The 23729-nt window shown below is 44.4% G+C and overlaps 1 protein-coding gene across 1 annotated transcript in view; it reads left to right on the top strand.

The window, feature by feature from the left end:
- The window catches only part of LOC145350544 (metabotropic glutamate receptor 1-like), a 220770-nt gene that overhangs the window by 134248 nt on the left and 62793 nt on the right, over nt 1-23729 (top strand). The window contains exon 3 of the mRNA XM_080199744.1: nt 12361-12596. Within this exon, the coding sequence (XP_080055870.1) occupies nt 12361-12596 (236 nt within the window). The remainder of the gene's footprint in view (nt 1-12360; nt 12597-23729) is intronic.

The following is a 23729-nucleotide window of genomic DNA, read 5'->3' as shown; positions in this document are numbered from 1 at the left end:
GCTCTAAAATGTAGCGAGTTAAGTTTTTTTAAGCTTAGCATTTAAATGCTCAGGCAGAAATATCTTAAAATGAAGTCTCATCATGAGTAAAGCAAACCATACACACAGGCAACATTGATACTGTATTTTTCATTCCTGAGATTACATCCCAACAAAAGCTGAAGCATCTTCCTTTAAAAGCAGCTGAATTGATTTTAAAGACATACACAGAAGAGATCGTGCCGTTAAAAGGTTACATCATGGTCAACATAGAGTTGAGTGGACAAACAATGCAATTGCCTCTGCATGTGGTCCGTGCTAATTTTCCAGCTCTATTTGGGAGATCATGGTAAAAGAAGATACATTTTAAATAGAGTGCTGTCAACAAACTGGTTGATGTCAAAACAGACCTACAGCACCTGCTGGATAAGTACAGGAGTGTTTTCAAAGAGACACTTGGCTGAGTGAAGGGACTTGAAGCGAAACTCAAGACAAATAGTCAACCAAGAAGTGTCAAAGCAAGAGCTGTGTCATCTGCAATTTATCCCAAGACCAAAGAGAATTAGTGCGACTCGTTAATTCCCCCTTTGGCGAGGTTTACAACAGGTTTGTCAAAATGGGAAGCTGTTGAGGGAAACCCACCAGGGACGCAAAGGTAAATACAGCTCCTGAGGGGAGAGGGATATGTTCCCTGGCACTGCGCCCTGACAGTGCCAATCTGGATTGCCAGGGGTGGTCCCTCTGTGGAGCACTACTGGGGGACTGGGGGTGGGGGGGGTTCCCCCCTTTATATGCGTGGGGGTGGTGGTGGAAGGAGGATTTTATTTCAAACGCAGATCAGGGCACTCACCAAAGTGCCATAAAACATGGAGAGAAATCTCGGCTACAGAGCTGGAGAGCTACGAATCAGTTTTCTCACTGAAGCTGACACTCTGGATGGGATTTCCCGGCGGCTCTCGCCCCCAAGGCCAGAAATTTGTGCCCGAGGTCAATGGACTTCGCAAGACCTGCTGAGTCTTGTTTCCCACCCCTCTGCATGAGTCCTGTGGCGGGCGGGACAGGAAGATTCCGCACTCTGACATGGGGTGGGAAAATCCAGCCGGCATGAACAATGGCAAGATTCCGGCTTATGAGTGAAATCTTTTGGAGGTGACAAGGGTCTTGGCCACTGGCCGGAGACCCCCCACGTCCCTTCTTTTTGAAAGGGCCTACTGCCAGTCAGGGACTTTACAGTTCTAGGGCCATCCCCGGGATCTAGAACATGCCAGAATTTGCTTACAGGCTGACCCCATGGTGAGGCCCCTGTCCACCACTGGGTTCATAGCGGAACCGGCGGTGGGTTAAGGCCCTTTCATTGGGCTTGATTTGGTGTTGGGGGCAGGAAGGATGACGTTTCAGCATGGACTTAAGCAGTGTGGGACAGAAAGGTGACAGATTTCCACCCCAGCACCCTCCCCAGCACCACCAAGCTCTCCACAGGGGAGGCACAACATTCCACATAAAAGAACAAAGAATGAAGAAAATTACAGCACAGAAACAGGCCCTTCAGCTCTCCAAGCCTGCACCAACTGTGCTGCCCGACTTAACTAAAACCCCCAACCTTACGGGGATGATATCCCTCTACTCCCATCCTATTCATGTATTTGACAAAATGCCCCTTAAAAGTTACTACCTTATCCACTTCCATTACATCCCCCGTCAACAAGTTCCAGGCACCCACCACCCTCTGTGTAAAACATCTGCCTTTAAACCTTGCCCCTCACGCCTTAAACCTATGCCCCCCCCCCCCACAGTAATTGACTCTTCCATCCTGGGAAAAAGCTTCTGACTATCCACTCTATCTGGGCCCCTCATAATCTTGTAGACTTCTATCAGGTCGCCCCTCAGCCTCCGTTGTTCCAGTGAGAACAAACCAAGTTTCTCCAACCTCTCCTCATAGCTAATGCCCTCCGTGCCAGGCAACATCTTTTCTGTACCTTCTCCAAAGCCTCCACATCCTTCTGGTATTGTGGCAACCAGAATCGAGCACTGTACGCCAAGAGCGGCCCAACTAAAGTTCTATAAAGCTGCAACACGATTTGCCAATTTTTGAACTCAATGCCCCGGCCAATGAAGGCAAGCACGCCAAATGCCTTCTTGACTACCTTCTCCACCTGCATTGCCACTTTCAGTGCTTTGTACCTGTATAGCCAGATCCCTCTACCTATCTTTACCCTCTTAAGGGTTCTGCCATTTCCTGTATATTTCCTATCTATGTTGGACCTTCCAAAATGCATTACCTCGGATTCAACTCCATTTGCCATCTCTCTGCCCAAGTCTCCTCCCGATCTGTATCCTGCTGTATTCTCTAATGTTCCTCATCACTGACCACAAATCTACCAATCTTTGTGTCGTCCGCAAACTTACTAATCAAACCAGTTACATTTTCCTCCAAATAATTTATATATATTACAAACAGCAAAGGTCCCAGCACTGATCCCTGAGGAACGCCACTTGTCACAGCTCTCCATTCAGAAACGCACCTTTCCACTGCTACCCTCTGTCTCCTTTGACCGATAGTAGTCACGATGTGGATGTGCCGGCGTTGGACACGGTTCTTTGACCGAGCCAGTTTTGTATCCACCTTGCCAGCTCACCTCTGATCCCATGTGACTTCACCTTCTGCACCAGTCTGCCATGAGGGACCTTGTCAAAGGCCTTACTGAAGTATGGATGGGATTTTACGCCCTCGCCCACCCTGAAACCTGCTCGAGGTCAGCAGACCTTTCCATGGTCTGCCCCTGGCCCGTTCCAATTCCCGTGGTAGGTGGGTGATAAAATTTCAATCTATGTGTCTAGGTTATTTGTTCAATTCTTTGGACTGTGTTTTAAAGTGTCTCAGACACAAAGATCTTACCATTGAGTCACGGCTGACTCCCGGCGATCATCCCATTTTCACACATTATACATGCCACGCTCAGTGAGAAATTTCAATAGAAAAACAATGACAGGAGTTGAAGTGAAACATGGTGGGGAATTATCTCCAGCAAAGAACCTAAAGACTCTGGTTTTGTCAAGCTGTGATGGAGGTCACAGTCATTGTGTGAAATACAACAGACTGAGTTTTGGTAAATGGGGTTTAAAGTGTAAAATGGATCTCTTTATGTTGAGTCTCTCTATTTAAACTATGAGTTGTTGTGGCTGGCTTTTTGTGGCGTGGAACTATACAGACTGATGATTGGATACCCGATGGAGTCAGTGCTATATCCAATTTCCGATTGATGATAGTGTAATGGGTGTGCATTAGGTTGACACGGTGGCGCAGTGATTAGCACTGCTGCCTCACAGTGCCAGGGCCCCGGGTTTGATTCCCGGCTTGGGTCACTGTCTCTGCAGAGTCTGCACATTCTCCCCTTGTCTGCAGGAGTTTTCTCCGGTTTCCTCCCACAGTCTGAAAGACGTGCTGGTTAGATGCATTGGCCATGCAAAATTCTCCTTCAGTGTACCCAAACAGGCGCCGGAGTGTAGTGACTAGGAGATTTTCACAGTAATTTCACCACAGTGTTAAAGTCGACTTGTGACACCAACAAATAAACTTTGAACTGAATTAAATGCAAATTACTCTGGATGCTGGAATCTGAAACCAAAAGAAAAAATGCTGGAAAATCTCAGCAGGTCTGGCAGCATCTGTAAGGAGAGGAAAAAGTTGATGTTTCGAGTCCAGATGACCCTCTGTCAAAGCTTCTGTGGAAGTGAGCCTTGTCCAACTCTAAGAGAGAAATGGAGAGCAGTGAAGGGGGATGGGGGTGGGAGAGACATACAGAAATCCTGTCAGAGGGAAGAGCTGTACTTCTTCAGGCAAGGCAATCCTGGAAATTCCATTGGGAACTCCAATCCCAGCTTTGACAAAGGGTCATCTGGACTCGAAACGTCAGCTCTTTTCCCTCCTTACAGAAGCTGAGATTTTTCAGTATTTTCTTTTTTGTTATAAAACTGAGTTGGTTTGTGTTTAAATGTGGTCTGCTGGTTGTGAAATAAACAGGTCTGAGTGTCTCCCAGGTGCGGGCTTACATGCATTGCATTAGTTGTCACCAGTGACAGGGTCTCGGTCATACAGGTAAACGTGTTCCTGAGCTGTTTATATCTTGCCCATCAGTCATTCATCCAGCAAGGCTTTGCTCTCTCATAGAATCCCTACAGTGCAGAAGGAGGCCATTTGGCCCATCAAGTCTGCACTGACAACAATCCCATCCAGATTCTATCCCCGTAACACCATGTATTTATCCTGCTAATCCCACTGGCAGTAAAAAGTCTGACAACACCAGGTTTAAGTCCAACCGATTTATTTGATAGTAAATTCACTAGCTTTTGAGGTTTCCCTCTTCTTCAGGGGAATGGAGAGTTCTGGCCTCAGACAGATCATATAAAGCACAGACAGTTTACAGGTTACTGATTAGAATGCGAATCTTTACACCTAACCTGCTGTTCAAGTCCTAAAGTGGCCGACAATGTGTGTGGAAGGAGCACTGATCACAGGTTAAAGAGATGTGTATTGTCTCCAGACAGTACAGTAAGTGAGGTTTTGCAAACCCAGGCAAGTCACAGGGGTTACAGATAGTGCGACATGAACCCAAGATCCCTGTTGAGACCGTCCTCATGTGTGCAGAACTTGGCTATCAGTCTCTGTTCAGCGACTCTGCGCTGTCGTGTGTCGTGAAGGCCGCCTTGGAGAATGCTTACCCGAAGGCCAGAGGCTGAATGCCCGTGACCACTGAAGTGTTCGCCAACAGGAAGGGAACAGTCTTGCCTGGTGATTGTCAAGCGATGTTCATTCATCCGTTGTCGTAGCGTCTGCATGGTCTCCCCAATGTACCATGCTTCGGGACATCCTTTCTTGCAACGTATCAGGTAGACAACGTTGGCCGAGTTGCAAGAGTATTTACCGTGTACCTGGTGGATGGTATTCTCACGTGAGATGATGTCATCCGTGTCGATGATCCAGCATGTCTTGCAGAGGTTGCTGTGGCAGGGTTGTGTGGTATTGTGGTCACTGTTCTCCTGAAGGCTGGGTAGTTTGCTGCGAACAGTGGTCTGTTTGAGGTTGTGTGGTTGTCTGAATGCAAGAAGTGGGGGTGTGGGGATGGCCCTGGCGAGATGTTCGTCTTCATCAATGATATGTTAAAGACTCCAGAGAAGATGTTGTAGCTTCTCCACTCCGGGAAAGTACTGGACGATGAAGGGTACTCTGTCCACCGTGTCCCGTGTTTGTCTTCTGAGGAGAATCCCACTGGCGCCAAGGTGCAATTTAGCATGGCCAATGCAACCTAACCCACACATATTTAGAGTGTGGGAGGAAACCAGAGCATGTGGAGGAAACCCACACAGACACAAGGAGAATGTGCAAACTCCACACAGACAGTGACCTGAGGCAGGAATTGAACCCGGGACCCTGGCGTTGTGAGGCAGCAGAGCTAACCACTGTGCCACCGTGCCAACCTTGATCATCTCCTGTCACAAAGAACAGGAGGTCACCCTAAAATTAATAACCACAGTCCCCCTCTCGCCAAGCACATATAATCTGCGGATCAGCGCAAGAAATGACAGACCCTACACAAAGAGTTAACTTACGCACAACTCAACTAACAGCCAACCCCACCATGCCCAGCGCTGCCCCTCCCTTCCCCCTACCACCGTCATGGAGATTGATAGGTGGGCAATGTTTAATCCCACTGACGCTGTGTGCGGTCGATATTAAAGAGGGTTCAAGCCGGTAGGTGCAAGTCAAGCCTTCCGCACAATATTAGAATCCACTGTAGTTTCTTGCACGGGGAAAATAGAACCATTTCAAAGGAGAACAGCCATTGAGAACAGCCCCTCACTATCGTGACTGATATCAAGTTGTTTGATGGATAGAGTTAGCAGAATGTTCCTTGTACAAAAACAGAGGAAGCTGCAAAATCTCAGCAGATCAGGCAGCATCTGTGGAGAGAGAAATGTTTGGAGTTGTTAGCTGGAATTTAAGCCCCCCCCCCCGCTCGAGTCTTGTAAGATCCCACCCGAAGCCAATGGAGAAAGCATAGCCCACCTCGATTCTGAGGCAGGCGAGGCAGTGAATTTCCAGCTGTTGACTCTAATTTTCTCTCCACAGACACTGCCACACCTACTTAATTTTTTTTTCCAGCATTCTCCAGTACTGTACTTCAGATTTCCAACATCCTCAATATTTTGCTTTAATTTTCTTCTGTCCATTCACAGCCCAGAGCACTAAGCCCAAATCCAAATGGAGTTGGTCATTTACGTACATTATCCCCAGCTGCATGCCTTAGCTTCATTCCCCTTGATAACCTCACCGAATGATCTTTGGGGAGGCAGAGTTCGAGAAGAGCTCCAGATTTCAAAAACCCACACATGGACGGGAATTTTATTGGCATGCCTGCCCAAGGCTCATCAGATCGCCCCCAAAGCCAATGGTGAATGCCGTTGTATGGGTCGGGGCTGGCGTGCTGGTAAAATCAAAACCATAGTCAGCCGTTTTAAAGATGTACATTGAAACTAGAGCTTAACCTTTATTTAGGAGTGTGATGGAATATTCCCCACTTGCCTGGACGGGTGCAGCTCCAACAACACTCAAGAAGCTTGACACCATCCAGGACAAAGCAGCCCACTTGACTGGCATCACATCTATAAACATCCACTCCCTCCACCACCGACGCCCAGTAGCAGCAGTGTGTACTATCTACAAGATGCATCGCAGTAACTCATCAAGGATCCTTAGACAGCACCTTCCAAACCCACGATCACTTCCATCTACAAGGACAAGGGCAGCAGGTAAATGGGAACACCACCACCTGCAAGTTCCCCTCTAAGCCATTCACCATCCTGACTTGGAAATATTATCGGCCATTCCTTCGCAGACGCTGGGTCAAAATTCTGGAATTCCTTCCCAACGGCATTGTGAGTCAACCCACAGCACGTGGACTGAAGCATTTCAAGAAGGCAGCTCACCACCCCCCCTTCTCAAGAGTAACTAGGGTTGGGCAATAAATGCTGGCCAGCCAGCGAACCCCATGTCCCACGAATGAATAACAAAAAAAATTCAACCTCTCTTAAAAGGTTGATTTTCTAAAACGGAACTACGCAGACCCACATGGCAAATTGTTACAATTAAATTTAGCCATTAAATCATGGACTGGTTACTGTTTACTCCCTCCATCCCACACTGCTGCCCACACCTCCAGTTATCCAGGGCCTCAACTTTGGAACACTTAATTACCGCTTACAAGTTCTCTTTGGCACAATTTTTGTCAGTTTATTCACTTTTAAAATGATTGTGGATCATTTCACTGTCCTAAAGGTGCTAAATAAATGTATATTGCTGTTGCTGTAGTAAGTCCCGTTTTCAAACAATGTATTTAACCACCAAATCCAGCGATGTAAATGAAATTGCACAGAATTTACAGGACGGAAACAGACCATTCAGCCCAGCTGGTCTATGCTGATGTTTGTGCTCCAATACCCCTCCCCCCCTATCCCTCTTCATTTAATCCTGTTATCGTTTTGGGTGTGAGTCACCAGCTCACTATTAAAGGTTTTGCTACCACACAGAGTTCTTCGAGTTATGAGGGCTAAATTGGCAATTTGGTGAGGTTTCTCTCGCAAATTTTGCACCAACTATAACTCAGGTCAGGATTCGAACTTTGACTTAAAACTTCCGAATAGCAAGCTCGTTAAGAAACTTAATTCTCAGGAGCTACCTGGTAGTGGCAGTTATCTGTCAATCAACTGAAAGTGAACAGATGTTAATCACTGTAGCAGGAAGCTGATTGAGCAGTTCAAGCTCGGGTGTGAGGTAAGGACTCTCTGTAAGGTTTTAGGAGTCATGATGTGGAGATGCCGGCGTTGGACTGGGGTAAACACAGTAAGAAGTCTCACCACACCAGGTTAAAGTCCAACTTTATTTGATAGTAAACCCACACGCTTTCAGAAACTTTCCACACACCTGGCGAAGGAACAGTGTTTCCAAAAGCTTGTGGGTTTACTATCAAATAAACTGGTTGGACTTTTACCAGGTTTTGGGAGCACAGAGTGAGCCAAGATTCTTTGAGGTACAGGTGCTAACTCGGGGACTTGGTGAAGGTGGGGATTCAGTGTAGTGAGCCAAGGAGAGGCTGCTTTTTGTACCTTATATTTAGTCTGCAGTAACTGGTGCGTGTTCAAAGGCATTAATTAGATGGGGAGGTTGGTGATCGTTTGCTGAATTTTAAGATGGTATCCATCTAATCTGGGGCAGCAGTTGAAACTGTTACTGGGGAGAAATAAGCAGCATTAAATTTATAGCTTAACTAATTAAACTGCTTAATATAACTACAGTTAACAGCTCTGCAGAGTGATATTTCCAAACTCGTAACCTAATTATTTCAATGAAATACAATTAAGGTGGCTAGGCAGGTGATGAATTGGAGCTGTAGCATTTGGGTCCTGGTGGACACTGGTGTGTTCTACAGCAATTACCTCTGCAGTAAATGCCTGCAACACAAGGAAATTCAGCTTCGAATTAATAAGCTGGAGTCTGAACTTTGGACACTGCGGTACATCAGGGAGCAGAGTGGTTACCTGTACACTTTTGTAGCAGGAGGCAGTCACAGCCCTGATGCTAGCTCCTTCTGATTGGAAAAAAGACAGATCTGAAGGTCTGGCGATAAATAAACAGTGGCGAGCATTTAATGAAACAATTCAAAATGTTCAACAAATACATTCTATTGAAAAACAAAAGTTCAGAGAAAAAGATCAATCCCTGGTTCCCCAAGGAGGTTGAGGATAGTACTAGATTTAATGAAAAGAGGCTCAGAATAATTGCAAGTCTAAAGATCGGGAAGTGTTTTAGGAACCAGTAGGGAGTCACCAAAAAGTCGACATAAAAAAATTAAAATGAGTCTAAACGAGCCAAAAAACATAAAAGAGATTGTCAGACGTTTTATGAATTTGTTAAAAGGCAGGGAGTAGCTGAAGTTTATTTTGGTTCCTCAGAAGCAGAATAAATTAGTATAGAGAGTAAGGAAATGCCAGAGACATTGAAGTAATATTTTGTGTCTGTCTTCACAGTACAAGGCACAAATTACATCCCAGAAACAACATGTAACCTAAGTGTTAAAAAGACTAAGAAAGTTAATATTAGCAGAGGAAAAGATACCAGAAAAACATGAGGGACTAAAATCCAACAATTCCTCAGGATTTATTGGCCTACATCCTAGGGCTAAGTGAGACAGTTACAAAGATAGTGGATGCAATAGTTATGATTTTCCAAAATTCCCGAGAATCCTACAGTGCAGAGGAGGCCATTTGGCCCATTGCGTCTGCACTGATCACAATCCCATCCAGGCCCTATCCCCATAACCCTGTGCTTTTACCCTAGATAGTCCCCCTAACACTAAGGGGTAATTTAGTATGGCCAATCCACCTAACCTTCATGTCTTTGGACTATCAGAGGAAACCGGAACACTTGAAGGAATCAGGTGCAGATGAGGGGAGAATGTGCAAACTCCATACAGATAGTGACCTAAGTTGGGAATTGGACCTGGGTACCTGACACTGTGGGACAGATGTGCTAACCACTGTGTCACTGTACCACCCACATATCTGAAATGGTTCCAGCATATTTAAGGTTGGCAAATGTAAAAGAAGGCAAGGGGAATTATGGAACAACAAGTCAATTGGCCAGATTTCAGCCATTGGAAAAATGTGGGAATCTATTATTAAGGATATTTTACAATGCATTTCAAAAAGCGAGGTATGATTAGAACAAATTTCATTTCCAGCCTTGGGTCACTGTCTGTGTGGAGTTTGCACATTCTCCCTGTGTCTGTGTGGGTTTCCCTCAGGTGCTCCAGTTTCCTTCCATAGTCCAAAGATATGCAGGTCAGTTTGATTGGCTATGCTAAATTTCACCATAGTGTCAGGGGGGCTGGCAGGGTGAATGGGTAGGGTTATGGGGATAGGACCTGGGTGGGATTGTTGTCAGTGCGGACTCAATGGACTGAATGGCCTCCTTCTGCACTGTAGGATTCTATGATTCTAGTTCAACATCGTTGCACAAAAGGGAAATCGTGTTTGACAATTTTATTCACGATTTTTATTGATATAACTGTTGGGATAGATTAAAATAAATCAGTCAATGTAGCGTACTTAGGTTTCCAAAGGCATTTGATAAGGCATCACATGTAAGGTTGACAGGCATGATAAGGGTTGACTGTGTAGGGAGTGATATATTAGCTAGGATAGATAAGTTAATGGACAAGCAGCAGAGATTAGGGATAAAATAGGGATTAGTGCAGCATTTTCAAGTTGGTAAACTGTGAATAATGAAGTGCCACAGTTCAGGGATTCTAGCTATTTAGAATCTATATTATTAACTTAGATGTACCTATAAAATATATATATGTAAATGTTGATTTTTCACAGGCAGAGGTGTTCATGTACAAGAGACACAAAGTTAGCATTATTTATTACTGTCACAAGCAGGCTTACATTAACACGGCAATGAAGTTATTTTGAAAACCCCTAGTTGCCACACTTGGGTACACTGAGGGAGAATTTAGTGTGGCCAATGCACCTAACCAGCATGTCTTTCGGACTGGGGGACGAAACTGGAGTACCCAGAGGGAACGGGGAGAATGTGCAGACTCCGCACAGACAGTTTCCCAAGCCGGGATTCGAACCTAGGTCCCTGGTGCTCTGAGGCAATAATGCTTACCACTGTGCCACTGTACCACCCCACTGTGCCATTGTGCCTCCCATGCACACACAACAAGCAATTAGAAATGCATATGTTATGTTGGCCTTTATTGAAAATGGCACTAAAGTAAAAGAACAAACACATTCTCCTACAGTTGTATGAGGCTTTGGTGTGTCCACACCCAAAATAATGTGTGCAGTTTTGATCTCCATGTTGAAGGAAGGATATATTTGCATTAAAGACTACCTGGGATGAAAAGGGTGTCCTATGATGAGAGGCTGAGGAAAGTGGGCCGTGTGCACTCTGGAGTTGAGTTGTGATCTCATTAAAACATTTAAGGATCAATAGGGTTGACACTGCGATGTGGGTTCCTCTGGCTGAGGAATCTAGAACAAGGAAGCACGGTTTCAGGATAAGAGCTCAATCATTCAGAAGTGAGATGAGGAGAAATTTCTTTACTCAAAGGTTTGATTTGATTTATTATTGTCACATGTATTGGGATATAGTAAAAAGTATTGTTTCTTGTGCACTGTACAGATAAAAACACAGAGAATATATGGGAGGGTGCAGAATATAGTGTTACAGTCACAATAGAGTATAGAAAAAGATCAGCCTAGTATATGATAGATCCATTCAAAATCTGATGGCAGCAGGAAAGAAGCTGTTCTTGAGTCAGTTGGTCCTAGATCTCAGACTTCTTTATCTTCCTTCTGATGGAAGAAGGTGGATAAGAATATGTCTGGAGTACCTGGAGTCCTTGATTATTCTGGCTACTTTCCAGAGGCAGTGGGAAGTGTAGACAGAGCTAATGGATGGGAAACTGGTTTACGTGATGGATTGAGTTATGAATCTTTGGAATTCCCCACTTCAAAGGGTTGTGGTAACCCCATGATTGAATATTGAATATATTTAAGGATTGGATTGACAGAATTTTGGTCTCAGTGGGAATGAGGTGGGGAAATGGGATTAAAACCAACCATAATCATAATGGATGGTGGAGCAGATTGGATTGACTATATGGTCTATTTCTGATCCTATTCCTTTATCTTCTGATTATATCTTTCCATTCCTTTCTCCCACTTGTACTTTTCTAAGATCTTCTCAACTTCATATATGTTATTCATAATTGTAGAACAGTACAGCACTGGAGGAGACCATTCAGCCCATCAGAACTGTGCTAACCCTTCCAAAAAGCAACCCATATAGATGCACTCATCTGCTCTTTATCCATAACCCTCCACTTCTTTCTGCTTTAAGCAATGATCCAGTTCCCATCGAAAGCTGATGGTTGAATCTGAATCTTTTATCCCATCAGGTATTCCAAACTGTAACCAGTCATTGCACGGGAAAGCAGGATTAGGCTATTGAGTTGGATGATTAGCCATGATCATGATGAATGGTGGAGCAGGCTCAAAAGGCCAAATGGCCTCCTCCTGCTCCTATCTTTTATATTTCCATGAAAGCTTTTCCCCTGTTCTTTAGTAAATCATCATAAATCTGTTTTACTCATCTCTTGTGATGGCGGCTTACAAATTATCACCACTCTCTGGGTAAAGATATTCTTCCTGAATGCTTTATTGGATTTATGTGTGACTGTATTATATTTATTATGCTGCTTGGTATTGTCCTCACAATTTTGTGCTCACAGTCATCGCTTTGTCCTGTTGCAGTGATGGATGGGCAGATCGTGAGGAAGTGATCGAAGCTTACGAGCAGGAGGCGGTGGGAGGCATCACCATCAAGCTGCAGTCCGCTGAGGTCACCTGGTTCGATGACTACTTCCTGAAACTGAAGCTGGACAACAATGCTCGCAACCCGTGGTTCCCTGAATTCTGGCAGCACCGCTTCCAGTGCCGGTTGGGGGGACATCCCCAGGAGAACCCAGCTTTCAAAAGACTCTGCACAGGTAACTGAAGTTCACTTTCATTTTAAGTCTCTGAGCCTAACCAGCAAGCTGAACCCTTTGAAACTCTCTCTAACCCTTTGGAAATCTTTGATCTCTGTCAATTACAATGCGCAGCGCTTTGAAATAAGCTTCAATTGACAGTTTAATAGATTTCTACTCAGCAACCAGTCATCTGTGTTTATTTTAATTGCCCTTCATGCTTGAATCTCAAGTACCTCCACTATCCCTAACCGCAATGTTTACAGAGACCCTAAGCACTATTGACTGCTGTGATTTCCTCAAAAAGGAATAAATGGTTTAACATCCTCTTTTGCAGGCCACTGGCCAATTAACTGCCGGGTCTGGAGTGCAGGGTGCAGCTTCTGCCCCAACCCTTGTCTCATGCTGGTGAAAATTGGAGGGCCCTGGGAGTCATGGTCAAAACCCTGGAATTGGATCACATTCACCATTTGTAAACATGCATGGTGTCTCCCAAACTCATTGACAATCCAATCATCCATCCCTGTGTGTGTGTGTGTCTGTGTGTGTGTGTGTGTCTGTGTGTGTGTGTGTGTCTGTGTGTGTGTGTGTGTCTGTGTGTGTGTGTGTGTGTCTGTGGTCTGTGTGTGTGTCTGTGGTCTGTGTGTGTGTCTGTGGTCTGTGTGTGTGTGTGTGTGTGTGTCTGTGTGTGTGTGTGTCTGTGTGTGTGTGTGTCTGTGGTCTGTGTGTGTGTGTTTATGGAATTAAATTACAATGAGGAAAGGCACCATCTGTTTTCTCCAGTCCCTCCCCTTATTTTATTTCTCTTTCCATGAATCTGAACAGCTAGAAGTTAGTTCTACCAAACTCCACCAAACTTAGGCTAGATGATGAATTGATTACAAAGCTAAAGCAATAGGGTTTTTTTTTTGAAAAATGAACTAACAATAGCGGGAAGAAAAACACTCAATGTGATGCAAATATGAGCTCTCTCATAAGATAGAGATGCAAGCCCAGAGTGAATATTAAAGAAAAGCCTGAGTGAGGCCTGCAGAGCCTTTTACAACAAAGAATCTTCTGAACAATTCCCCATTTGTCTCCTCCTCCATACTCTCAGAAGGAGAAGGAGGTGGCTCAGTGGTATTGTTACCGGACCAGTAATTTAGGGGACCTGGGTTTGACTCCCACCCAGCCACCTGACGAAGGGACAGGCTGTCCCGAAAGCTTGCAGTTTTTGCTACAAATAAATCCTGTTTGGACTTTAAACTGATGTTGTGGGATTTCTTTCTGTTTGACTCCCACCCCCATGGCAGATGGTGAAATTTGAATGCAATAAAAATCTGGAATTAAAAGCCTAACAATGACTATTTTATTCATTTGTGGGACATGGGTGTTGCTGCTGGCCGGTATTTATTGCCCACTCCTAGTTGCCCTTGGAGGGTAGTCGAGGATCAACCGCATTGCTGCTGTGCCCAAGCCACATGTAGGCCAGACCAGGTAAGGATGGCAGATTTCCTTCCGTAAAAAAACACTGCTGAACTAGATGGGTTTTTCTGACAGCTGACAATGGTTTCATGGTCATTAGTAGATTCTTAATTCCAGATACTTCTATTAAATCAAATTCCACCATCTGTTGTGGCAGGATTCAAACCCAGGTCCCCAGACCATTAGCTGAGTTTCTGGATTAATAGTCTAGCAATAATGCCACTAGGGCATTGTCTTAGTGGCACAGTGGTTAGCACTGCTGCCTCACAGCGCCAGGGACCCGGGTTTGATTCCTGGCTTGGCTCACTGTCTGTGCAGAGTCTGCATGTTCTCCCCATGTCTGCGCGGATTTCCTCCTGATATTCCAGTTTCCCCCAACAGTCTGAAAGACATGCTGGATAGATGCAGCGGCCATGCTAAATTCTCCCTCAGTGTACCCGAACAGGTGCTGGAGTGTGGCATTTAGGAGATTTTCACAGTAACTTCATTGCAGTGTTAATGTAAGCCTACCCATGACACTAGTAAATAAACTTAAACTTTAAACTGAAATGGCCTGGTGTAATCAGCGGTGGGCAATAAATGGGCCAACGAGGATCACATCCCAAGTATGAATTTTTAAAAATTACCAACGTGGATTGCAGAAAATTTTTTGAAACGATCAGAAAATTGAAAAATAAATCAGGCAGATCGAGCCTGAAGTATGGGCTTGGATTCAATACTTGTCTCAATGACCTGCCTCAGAAGTGCTTCGGGGAGTTGTGTAAGGAAACTGGTAGATGGATCCAAAAGATGATGGCGTTGGATATAACATTTGGCTCGATGCATCTGCCCCAAAGTAATAGCGCTGGCCAAATCAGAAGGGAGGGCAAAACATGGGCTTATGGTCAGGTACACTGGAACCACGCTAGCATCAAACATGCAAGGGCTTTAGTTAAATACTATTAGCCATTGAAATTAAACACGGCATGACTTCCCTTCTGGTAACGATGGGATTGCACTGTGCTTTCTGTTTGTCCAGCTGGAGAAGGCTTGAGGGAAGATCAGCAAGTGTTTAAGCTCTCAAAGGAACAAGAGTTCCACTTTCAACATTAGCATGAGTTTTCAGTTTCTCTTCCTTCCTTGTGTGAAATCTTTTAACCCTTTTTCAGTTCAATATTATTATACGTATGAGGAGGGATTGACGAGGTTAGGATTGTTTTAGCTGGAGTTCAGACAAATGAGGGGGATCTTATAAAATTCTAGCAGGACTAGAGAGGGTAGATGCAGGAAGGATGTCCCCGATGGTGGGGAAGTCCAGAACCAGGGTCTGTGGATTCAGGTTAGACCATTTAGGTTGGAGATGAGGAGACATTTCTTCACCCAAAGAGTGGTGAGGCTGTGGAATTCATTATCACAGGAAGCAGTTGATGCCAAAACATTGAATATATTCAAGAGGCACTTAGATATAGCACTTGGGGCGAATGGGATCAAAGGTTAGAAAGGGAGAAAGCAGGATTAGGCGATTGAGTTGGACAATCAGCCATGACTGTGATGAATAGCAGAGCAAGCTCGAAATGCCAGTGGCTTCTTCCTGCTCCTATCTTCCATGTTTCTATATTAATGGCCTTCACGCAGAGGGGGGAGCAAGCGCCCGCTAAACACTGCATTTGTTTGGCAATAAAATCTGGAGGATCTAATCATTTTCCTATAATGAACTCAAAAATAATCTGAGTCCATCTAACTGTCTGTTGATTGGTATCCATGAGATGGGTTTCCCTTTCCTCATTGTGGCTGTAGTTCACAGATTATTTAACAACATAGTAACTATGCTAACAACATGGTAACATTTATGCAAAGTAAAATATTACTACTCATTATTCAACAATATTAAAACATTACATTTAAACTCTAGGAGTAGATGAACTGTGGTATTCATGCACTCTCAGTAATCCGGCCAGGTTCTCTGAAGTAGGGAATAAAGGCTGCAAAGTTGAATAGCACAACCCCTCTTCCTAGTGGGGCTGGAGTGGTTGGCTGTCCATGTGTGTGTGTAACGTTCCACTCGGTATCTCCTGCACAGCCCATGTGACATTAGTGAATTAGAATGGTGCCAATTAACCACCGCTTGAGGTCTTCATCCTGTCACCCCTGGGATTAATCCAGCTGCAAGCAGGGATGTCACCACATAAAACTTATTTATTTGCATCACAAGTAGGCTTACATTAACACTACAGTGAAGTCACTGTGAAAATCCCCTACAGTCCACTCCGGCGACTGTTCAGGTACACTGAGAGAGAATTTAGCACGGTCAATGCATCTAACCAGCACGCCTTTTGGACTATGGGAGGAAACTGGAGCCGCGGAGGAAACCCTCACAGACACGGTGAGAACATGCAGACTCCACAACACAGACAGTGAGCCAAACCGGGAACTGAACCCGGGCCCTGATGCTGTGAGGCAGCAGTGCTAACCATTGTGCCACTGTACCCCCCTTTATGATGGGCAAGTCAGGTAAACCTGTACCGGATGCTTGTTACATGGGATGGGCGTGGGGGGGGTCCTTTGATCAAAGGCAATCATTGCCAATTGTGGGACTAGACGTTGGGTAGGCAAGACAGGGTCTGCTGAGGACCACCCCACCTCCCGCGCCCTCCCCTTGTGACCCACACCCCATGAAACCGCCCTTCACGCACCCATCCATGAACCTGGGACTCTGTCACCTTTCCTTCCATCAGCACCCATTACTCCTCAGCAGCACAGCAGCGTACAAGGTCTGTTGGAGTCTGGTTGGCCAGGAGTTTTCACTCCACCTCCAGGGTCTTGACTCCTGGGGTGGGTCTGCTGCTGGCCTTAGCTCTGATTGGCGTGTAGTTCGGCAGCCTACTCGACAAGGGTCAGCAGGGGTGTCTTGTGATGCCTCAATGAGATTCTGGCCATTAGTTCCCTCTCCACAGAAGCTGCCAGCCTTTTCTGTTTTCATTTTGGATTTCCAGCATCTGTAGTTTATGTTGCTTTGCTTTTTAGAGGGGCTGCCTGCGTTTCTCAGCGATAATTGGTCCCCTGCTGTGCAAAGAGGCTGCCGCATCTTTGCAGTGAGAGTACAGCTCAAGATCACACTGAAATTACAGAAATGAGGCAGGAGAGAGTGCATCAATTTTACATGCTACCCACCTCATTTGGAAGCAGCAGACAACCCCACACACAAAAATCCAGGCACATCAAGCTCTTGCCCAAAACTTTACATCAATCCTTCTGTTAAACTTTGACCTCAGCAGCACCACTTTTGTTGGGGACTTCTTTGCTATTTAAATAAAAACTGTGGGTTTGTTCAGTGGTGCCAGGGTGCTGGACAAGAACCCCAAGTCTTTTAGGAAACAACCTTTATTCATAACACGGTTTAAGGATAGCTCTAGCAAAATGCAACAGTTTAATTCTTAACTGTTGAACAATCTTTAAACATGGAAAGGAACAACTCTTAACTTCTAACTTATCACTGTTCAGTTCCAATTAAGAAATATTTCTCTTATAGACTTAAACCTCACATTAAAATAGTTAGTAAATCCAGGCAAACTTGTTTTAGCCTTTGTTAACAGCTTTGGAGCTTCCAGAGAGATTGCGCACATAGAGAAAGAGAGAGAGAAAGAGAAAAAGAGAGAAAGAGAGAGAGAGACAGAGCTGATTGTATGCTGCTGTCTTTAAACAGACCTCTCTGGCAACTTGACTCAGCTATTTTTCTTAGCTATAAACCTCGCTCCTCCCATTTCTAGTATCACATGACTATATGACCTCAAAAATCTAACTCATCTTTCCATTACTTCAATCAAGAGTATACTTTTTTGTAAACAAAAGTCAATTACGCTTTCCCCTAAATAAACACTGACGTGGCTAAAATGAGCAATTATCCTGCTTTCCAGCATCTGCTGTATTCCTTCCAGACTAACTGACTGCTTGCAACAAAACACTGTATCTTAAAGCAGTCTCCCTCAAGAATAAAACATATCAATAACGCAGTATCATCACAATTTGTCCAGTATGTTCATTTGTCATGATTTTCAATAATTTAGAAAACACCTGACAAGACCTTTGCCAGCAGAAAACTTCTTATTGTCACAGGATTTGAGGGCTAGAAATTCAAGGGAACGCTATCATCAGTTTTAGCCACACACCTTAGATGTTGGAGAGCGATCCATCCAGTTCACTATTTTTATTTTTTATTGTCACAAGCAGGCTCACATTAACACTGCAATGAAGTTAGTGTAAAAATCCCCTAATCTGTGAGAATTGACTAATGCCCTTTAGGGAAGGAAATCTGCCGTCTTTACTTGATCTGGCCTACATGTGACTCAAGACCCACAGCAACGTGATTAACTCGTTGCACTGCCCTTAAGCCACTGAGTTCAAGGGCAATTAAGGGTTGGGAACAAATGCTGGCCTTTCCAGCGACACCCACATCCCATGAATGAATATAAAAGAAATCCCCTCTGCCATTTTGCGACCTTAGTCAACAGTGTGGCATCTAAAATACAGGTAACAAGCCCGACCTAATTCCTAAGCCACAGTGTAGTAAAGCGTAAACTTTAATGGGGAAGAAGGATAGCTGGACCTTTCATTGTAGCTTTGGACTTGTATCCTAAAGGATTATAGTTTAACCTCAACAAGCAATAAAACTCTGACAGATGCTAGAATCTCAGAAGATTGAGAGGTGATCTTACTGAAACAAATAAGGCCCTGAGTGGACTTGAGAAGGTGGATGTTGAATGGATGGTTTCTTTTGTTGGAGAGACGAAAATTTTAGGACACAAGGAGCAAGATTCTCAGGCCGCGCTGGCCCCCAAGACCGAAAAATCCTGCCCAAAGTCAATGGAACTTTGCATGGTCCAGCCCCCACCCGCAATGATTCCTGTGGTGGACAGGATAAGAAATTCCACCCCAAGGGTTCTCCCATCCGAGATGAAGGTGAGATTATTTTTCTCTCAGAGGGGCGTGAATTTTTGGAACCCTCTTCCCCAGGAAATGGTGGAGGCAGAGCAAATGAATATTTCCAAGGCAGAGACTGATAGATTCTTGACTAACAAGGAAGGCAAAGGCTTTCTGGGGATAGGCCGGAATGTGGAGTTGATCAGATCAGCCATGATCTTACTGAACGGGCGGAGCAGGAATAAGGGGCTAAATGACCTCCTCCTGCTCCTAGTTCTTATATTTGGCTGTATGACCTGAGTTTCTGGCCCAAAAAATGGCCAATGTCGAGTTTAGTCAGAAAACCCACATGTTTCTCTCCAGCGAAACCAACAGATTTTCCAAAGAGATCTTCCCACACTTTGCCATTTTTCGAAGGGTTTTGCACCTTAATTGAGAGCTTAACCACACCGGCAAGGTCGGCTGCTCAGAGTTCATGGCGCCTTTATTCAAATTGAATTTAGAGACCACTCCTAATCCCCACGGAAATCGGAATTCCCCAACACCCACCTCCCCCCCCCCCCACCATGTTCGCCAGCATTTCATCCCCCTTTTCAATGTTTGCCAATTTTGAATATTCAAATGTATTTAAATGAACAGTCATCTGGTTCACAGTCTCACTGGGAGGAACACCACAAATTCTTTGGCGCCCGGAGCAGATTACGATTCGGGCTGTCCTGGAATTTTTTCAACACAGTGGGGTTTGCGCAGAGTGCAACAGGGCTGGAAAATTGCCCCCTCTGTTTGATTCAAAATTTGACTTTATAGTCTTTTAGCAACATAGATCCACTTTGGTTATAAACCCAGTGTCCTCTGACTGAGCAAGAGCATTGCCACGAAAGATCACTTTGCATAAAAATAAAAGCATAGACCAGTCATTTCATGCTGCTATTTACTACAGCTCAATAACACTTGAAAAGGGGAGTTCTTAGATTGATGAAAAGCCTGAACATTGCAGACACTAAATAGTAATTAGCTGCAGTACTTTCTCCAGTAGCTTTAGGGAAATAAGCTGCTTAAAAAAGCCACCTGAGCAGCAGAATACTACATCGTGCATTGTAAAAAATATTCCACAAGCAATGATATGGAAGACCCTCTTGGCAGCATGTATTTACAATTAGAGCTAGTTCGTTGAAGGATGGTATTTGGTCACACTTTTCAACACAATGTGAGGTTGAAATCATGGAATCCCTCCAGGGCAGAAGGATGCCATTCAGAGGGTGCTGAAATCTCTGGAGAGCTTCAGGTTTCTAGTTGTTCAGATCACCCAACAACCTGTCCTAGCCCCTCCACACCGACACTATTGTTAAGAAAGTCCGCCAACATCTCTACTTTCTCAGGAGGCTAAGGAAATTCGACATATCTGCTACGACTCTCACCAACTTTTACAGACGCACCATAGAAAGCATTCTTTCCAGATCTGGAAACTCTCTCTTCAAAGAAAGTTTTATGGAATCCCTACAGTGCAGAAGGAGGCCATATGATCTGTCAAGTATGCACCAACTCTCCGATAAAGCATCCCTCCCAGGACCCTATCCCCGTAACCCCACATATTTACCCCATTAATCCTCCCGTCCTGCACCAATGGACAGTTTAGCATGGCCAATCCACCTGACCTGCACATCTTTAGAGTTTGGGAGGAAACCAGAGCTCCCAGAGGAAACCCACGCAGACTGTCACCCAAGGCCAGAATCGAACCTGAGTCCCCAATGCTGTGAGTCAGCAATGCACAAGCGATTTGTCCAAGTGCATGACTTCTTTAATATTTTTTGTGCAGCCGTCCACACATCGGATACTTAAAAGTGGCTAAATTGCGTTCGAACCACTTGGATGCTTTTGATCCCACCTTACTGTTAAGGCTCAGTCAATCAAAAATATTATTTTTGTTGAGAAGGGGTGCTAACTCTTAGGCAGATGAAGTTGGGATACAGATGGTCCAACTGAGGTGTAGAAAATGTTCTAAGAGTTGAATGGCCTACACCTGTTCCTATTTCACAGTGAAATACAACAACTCTGCCAACATCAGCAAACTAGCAATTAAAACCTTGGCTTATCTTGGAGGTTGTTGCCCATGTGTGCTAACTATAAAGATTTATGACAACTATTATCCATTATGGGTTTCGCTTTGGATGATAGCTTAAGAAAGCCAATATTGATTCAGTTTTAAGTTTATTTAGTAGTGTTACAGGTAGGCTTACTCTGACGCTGCAATGAAGTTACTGTGAAGTTCCTCTAGTTGCCACACACCAGCGCCTGTTCGGGTACGCTGAGGGAGAATTTAGCACGGCCAATGCTCCTGTGCACAAAGACCAATGCACGTCTTTCAGACGGTGGGGGGTAACCGGAGCACCCAGAAGAAACCCACGCAGACACAGTGAGAACATCCAGGCTTCACACAGACAGGGATCAAAGCCAGGAATCAAACCCAGGTCCCTGACACTGTGAGCCAGTAGTGCTAATCACTCTGCCACCCGTTGCCTTTTGCACAGCTCTCCCCATTTTCATCAATCTCAAAAGTCAAAATCACCCCATCTATCTGTCGGGATCATGTCCCAATCAGTAGACAAGAATTAAACAATATTAATTCCTTTAAATGCCAAATTACCACTAATGCCCAGCCATCAGCACTGACATATATAATATGTGCAGCAAGTCAGAAATGGATTCATATCACTAGAGTTCTGCCCAGCTTTCACAGCATCTTGGAGGCTCTGCTCAGCCACTGGGGATTCTTTCAGCGATCCTGCTGTGTGTGCTCTGTTCACCCTTCTAGAACCTCCACTCATTACAGAGCTGTTAAAGAGAGAGATACCATCAGCCTCAACATTCTGGAGTTGAATCTTATTGGCCTGCTTTTTTTTGGTGTGACCCATTATTTCAATTTTGTTTTTGTCTCCCAATGTTTTCGTGATTTATTTAATTCATTTTTTAAACGTAATTTTTTTCAGCGCAATTTTGAAACATTTATTGAATGTCTGTTTGAAATCACCAGAAAGCCAACGTTATATTTGAAACATTTATTAAAATCTTCAGGGAGAATATATCGAAGGACTCTTACTTATCACTGGCAAGTACTTCAGTGTGAGTTCATAGAATCATCGAATTCCTGCAGTGCAGAAGGAGGCCATCGAGAATGCACTGACCACAATCCTACCCAGGTCCTATCCCTGTAACCCCAAGTACTTACCCCACAAGCCCCCTTTCACTAAGGGGTAATTTAGCATGGCCAATCAACTTAATTCGCACATCTTTGGACTGTGAGAAAAAGTCAGAGCACCCGGAGGAACCCCACACAGACACGGGGAAAATGTACAAACTCCACACAGATAGTGACCTGAGGCCAAAAATAAACCCTGGCACTGTGAGGCAACATTGCCAATCACTGTGCCATCTGTTGTGTCGTTGTGGAGCCTCTGGTAGTTAAATTATTGATGCAGATTGATTTGGATGAACCCCAAATAGTGTTTTCAATTGTTGAGGACCAAATGAGAAACTCCAACGTATTTTATGGAGTTAGCCTAGACCCTACATTTTACATTTGACTTTTGGCATTAGGATGACCGTAGGATGTTTTTGCTTCAGGTATGATTCAAGTGACCCACTAGGAAGCTTTTATCAAAACAAATTTTATTTAAGAACAGTTAAAATATAACATAATTTTTACTAATTAAAATACTTAAACAAGTATTATTCTTAACAGCTAGCTATCTCTCTTGCTCCAATTTAAAGCATTGTCCCCATAGATATACATCCTTATTCTGAATTAGTGTGCACACATGGTGCTGGATTTTCAGCATTTTAACACTTCTGACCAGGATCCAGACAGCAGTTTCAAGTGAAGGATTTATCCTCAAAGGAACAAAACTTCAAAGGAGTGAACCTCGTCCCTGACTTCAGAGACAGAAAGAATATCTCTTTCTCTGCAGCTTCCAAAACAGCAACTCTCAGACAAAAAAAACACTCACATACAGCAGAACCCCTGAGAAAGTGACTTATCTTCGAGCAAATTCCAGTCTCCAACTTTAGAGAGAACACTGCTCCCTCTCAATTCAAAAGCAGCATATAAGTTTGAATATTTTGTGTAAGCCTAGCTTCACCCATCACATGGCCATATCTGTCAATCAACCCAATCAAGCCCTCCTCTGCAAAATCTAAGGGAAAACACTAAAAACAGTGGAATTTCATTAGTTCAGATTAAAACAAACATTCTACAATTATGCTGCTGTACAACAATATAGGATGCCAGTTATAGACAAAGTAGCTCCAAGTGCACAGAACTGCTACAACGGATCCTGCACAAGAAATGACTCAAATACATTTCTTAAAGGCACAGTATCATCATATCATATCTAAAGTGACTGTATGATGGCGGCACAGTGGTTAGTATTGCTGCCTCACAGCGCCAAGGACCCAAATTCAATTCCCAGCTTGGGTGACTCTCTGTCTAGCATGTGTAGAATTTGCATATTCTCCTCGTGTCTGCGTGGGCTTCCTTCAGGTGCTCTGGTTTCCTCACACAGTCCAAAGATGTGCGGGTTAGGTTGATTGGCTGTGCCAGATCACTACAAAGTGTGAGGGGGTTAGCAGGGTAAATGAGTGGGGTTATGGGGATAGGGTCAGGGAGTCGCTGTGGTCAGTACAGATTCAATGGGCCAAATGGCCTCCTTCTGCAATGTAAGAATACTATGATGCTATTGATTCTAAGTCTCTGGGTCAGCAAAGAGTCACAAAACACATACCAGTAGTAACAGCCAC

Source organism: Carcharhinus amblyrhynchos, chromosome 12 (genome assembly GCF_965287045.1).
Source record: "Carcharhinus amblyrhynchos chromosome 12, sCarAmb.v2.hapA, whole genome shotgun sequence".
Lineage (NCBI taxonomy): Eukaryota > Metazoa > Chordata > Chondrichthyes > Carcharhiniformes > Carcharhinidae > Carcharhinus > Carcharhinus amblyrhynchos.
This window is presented reverse-complemented; position numbering and strand designations above follow the sequence as displayed.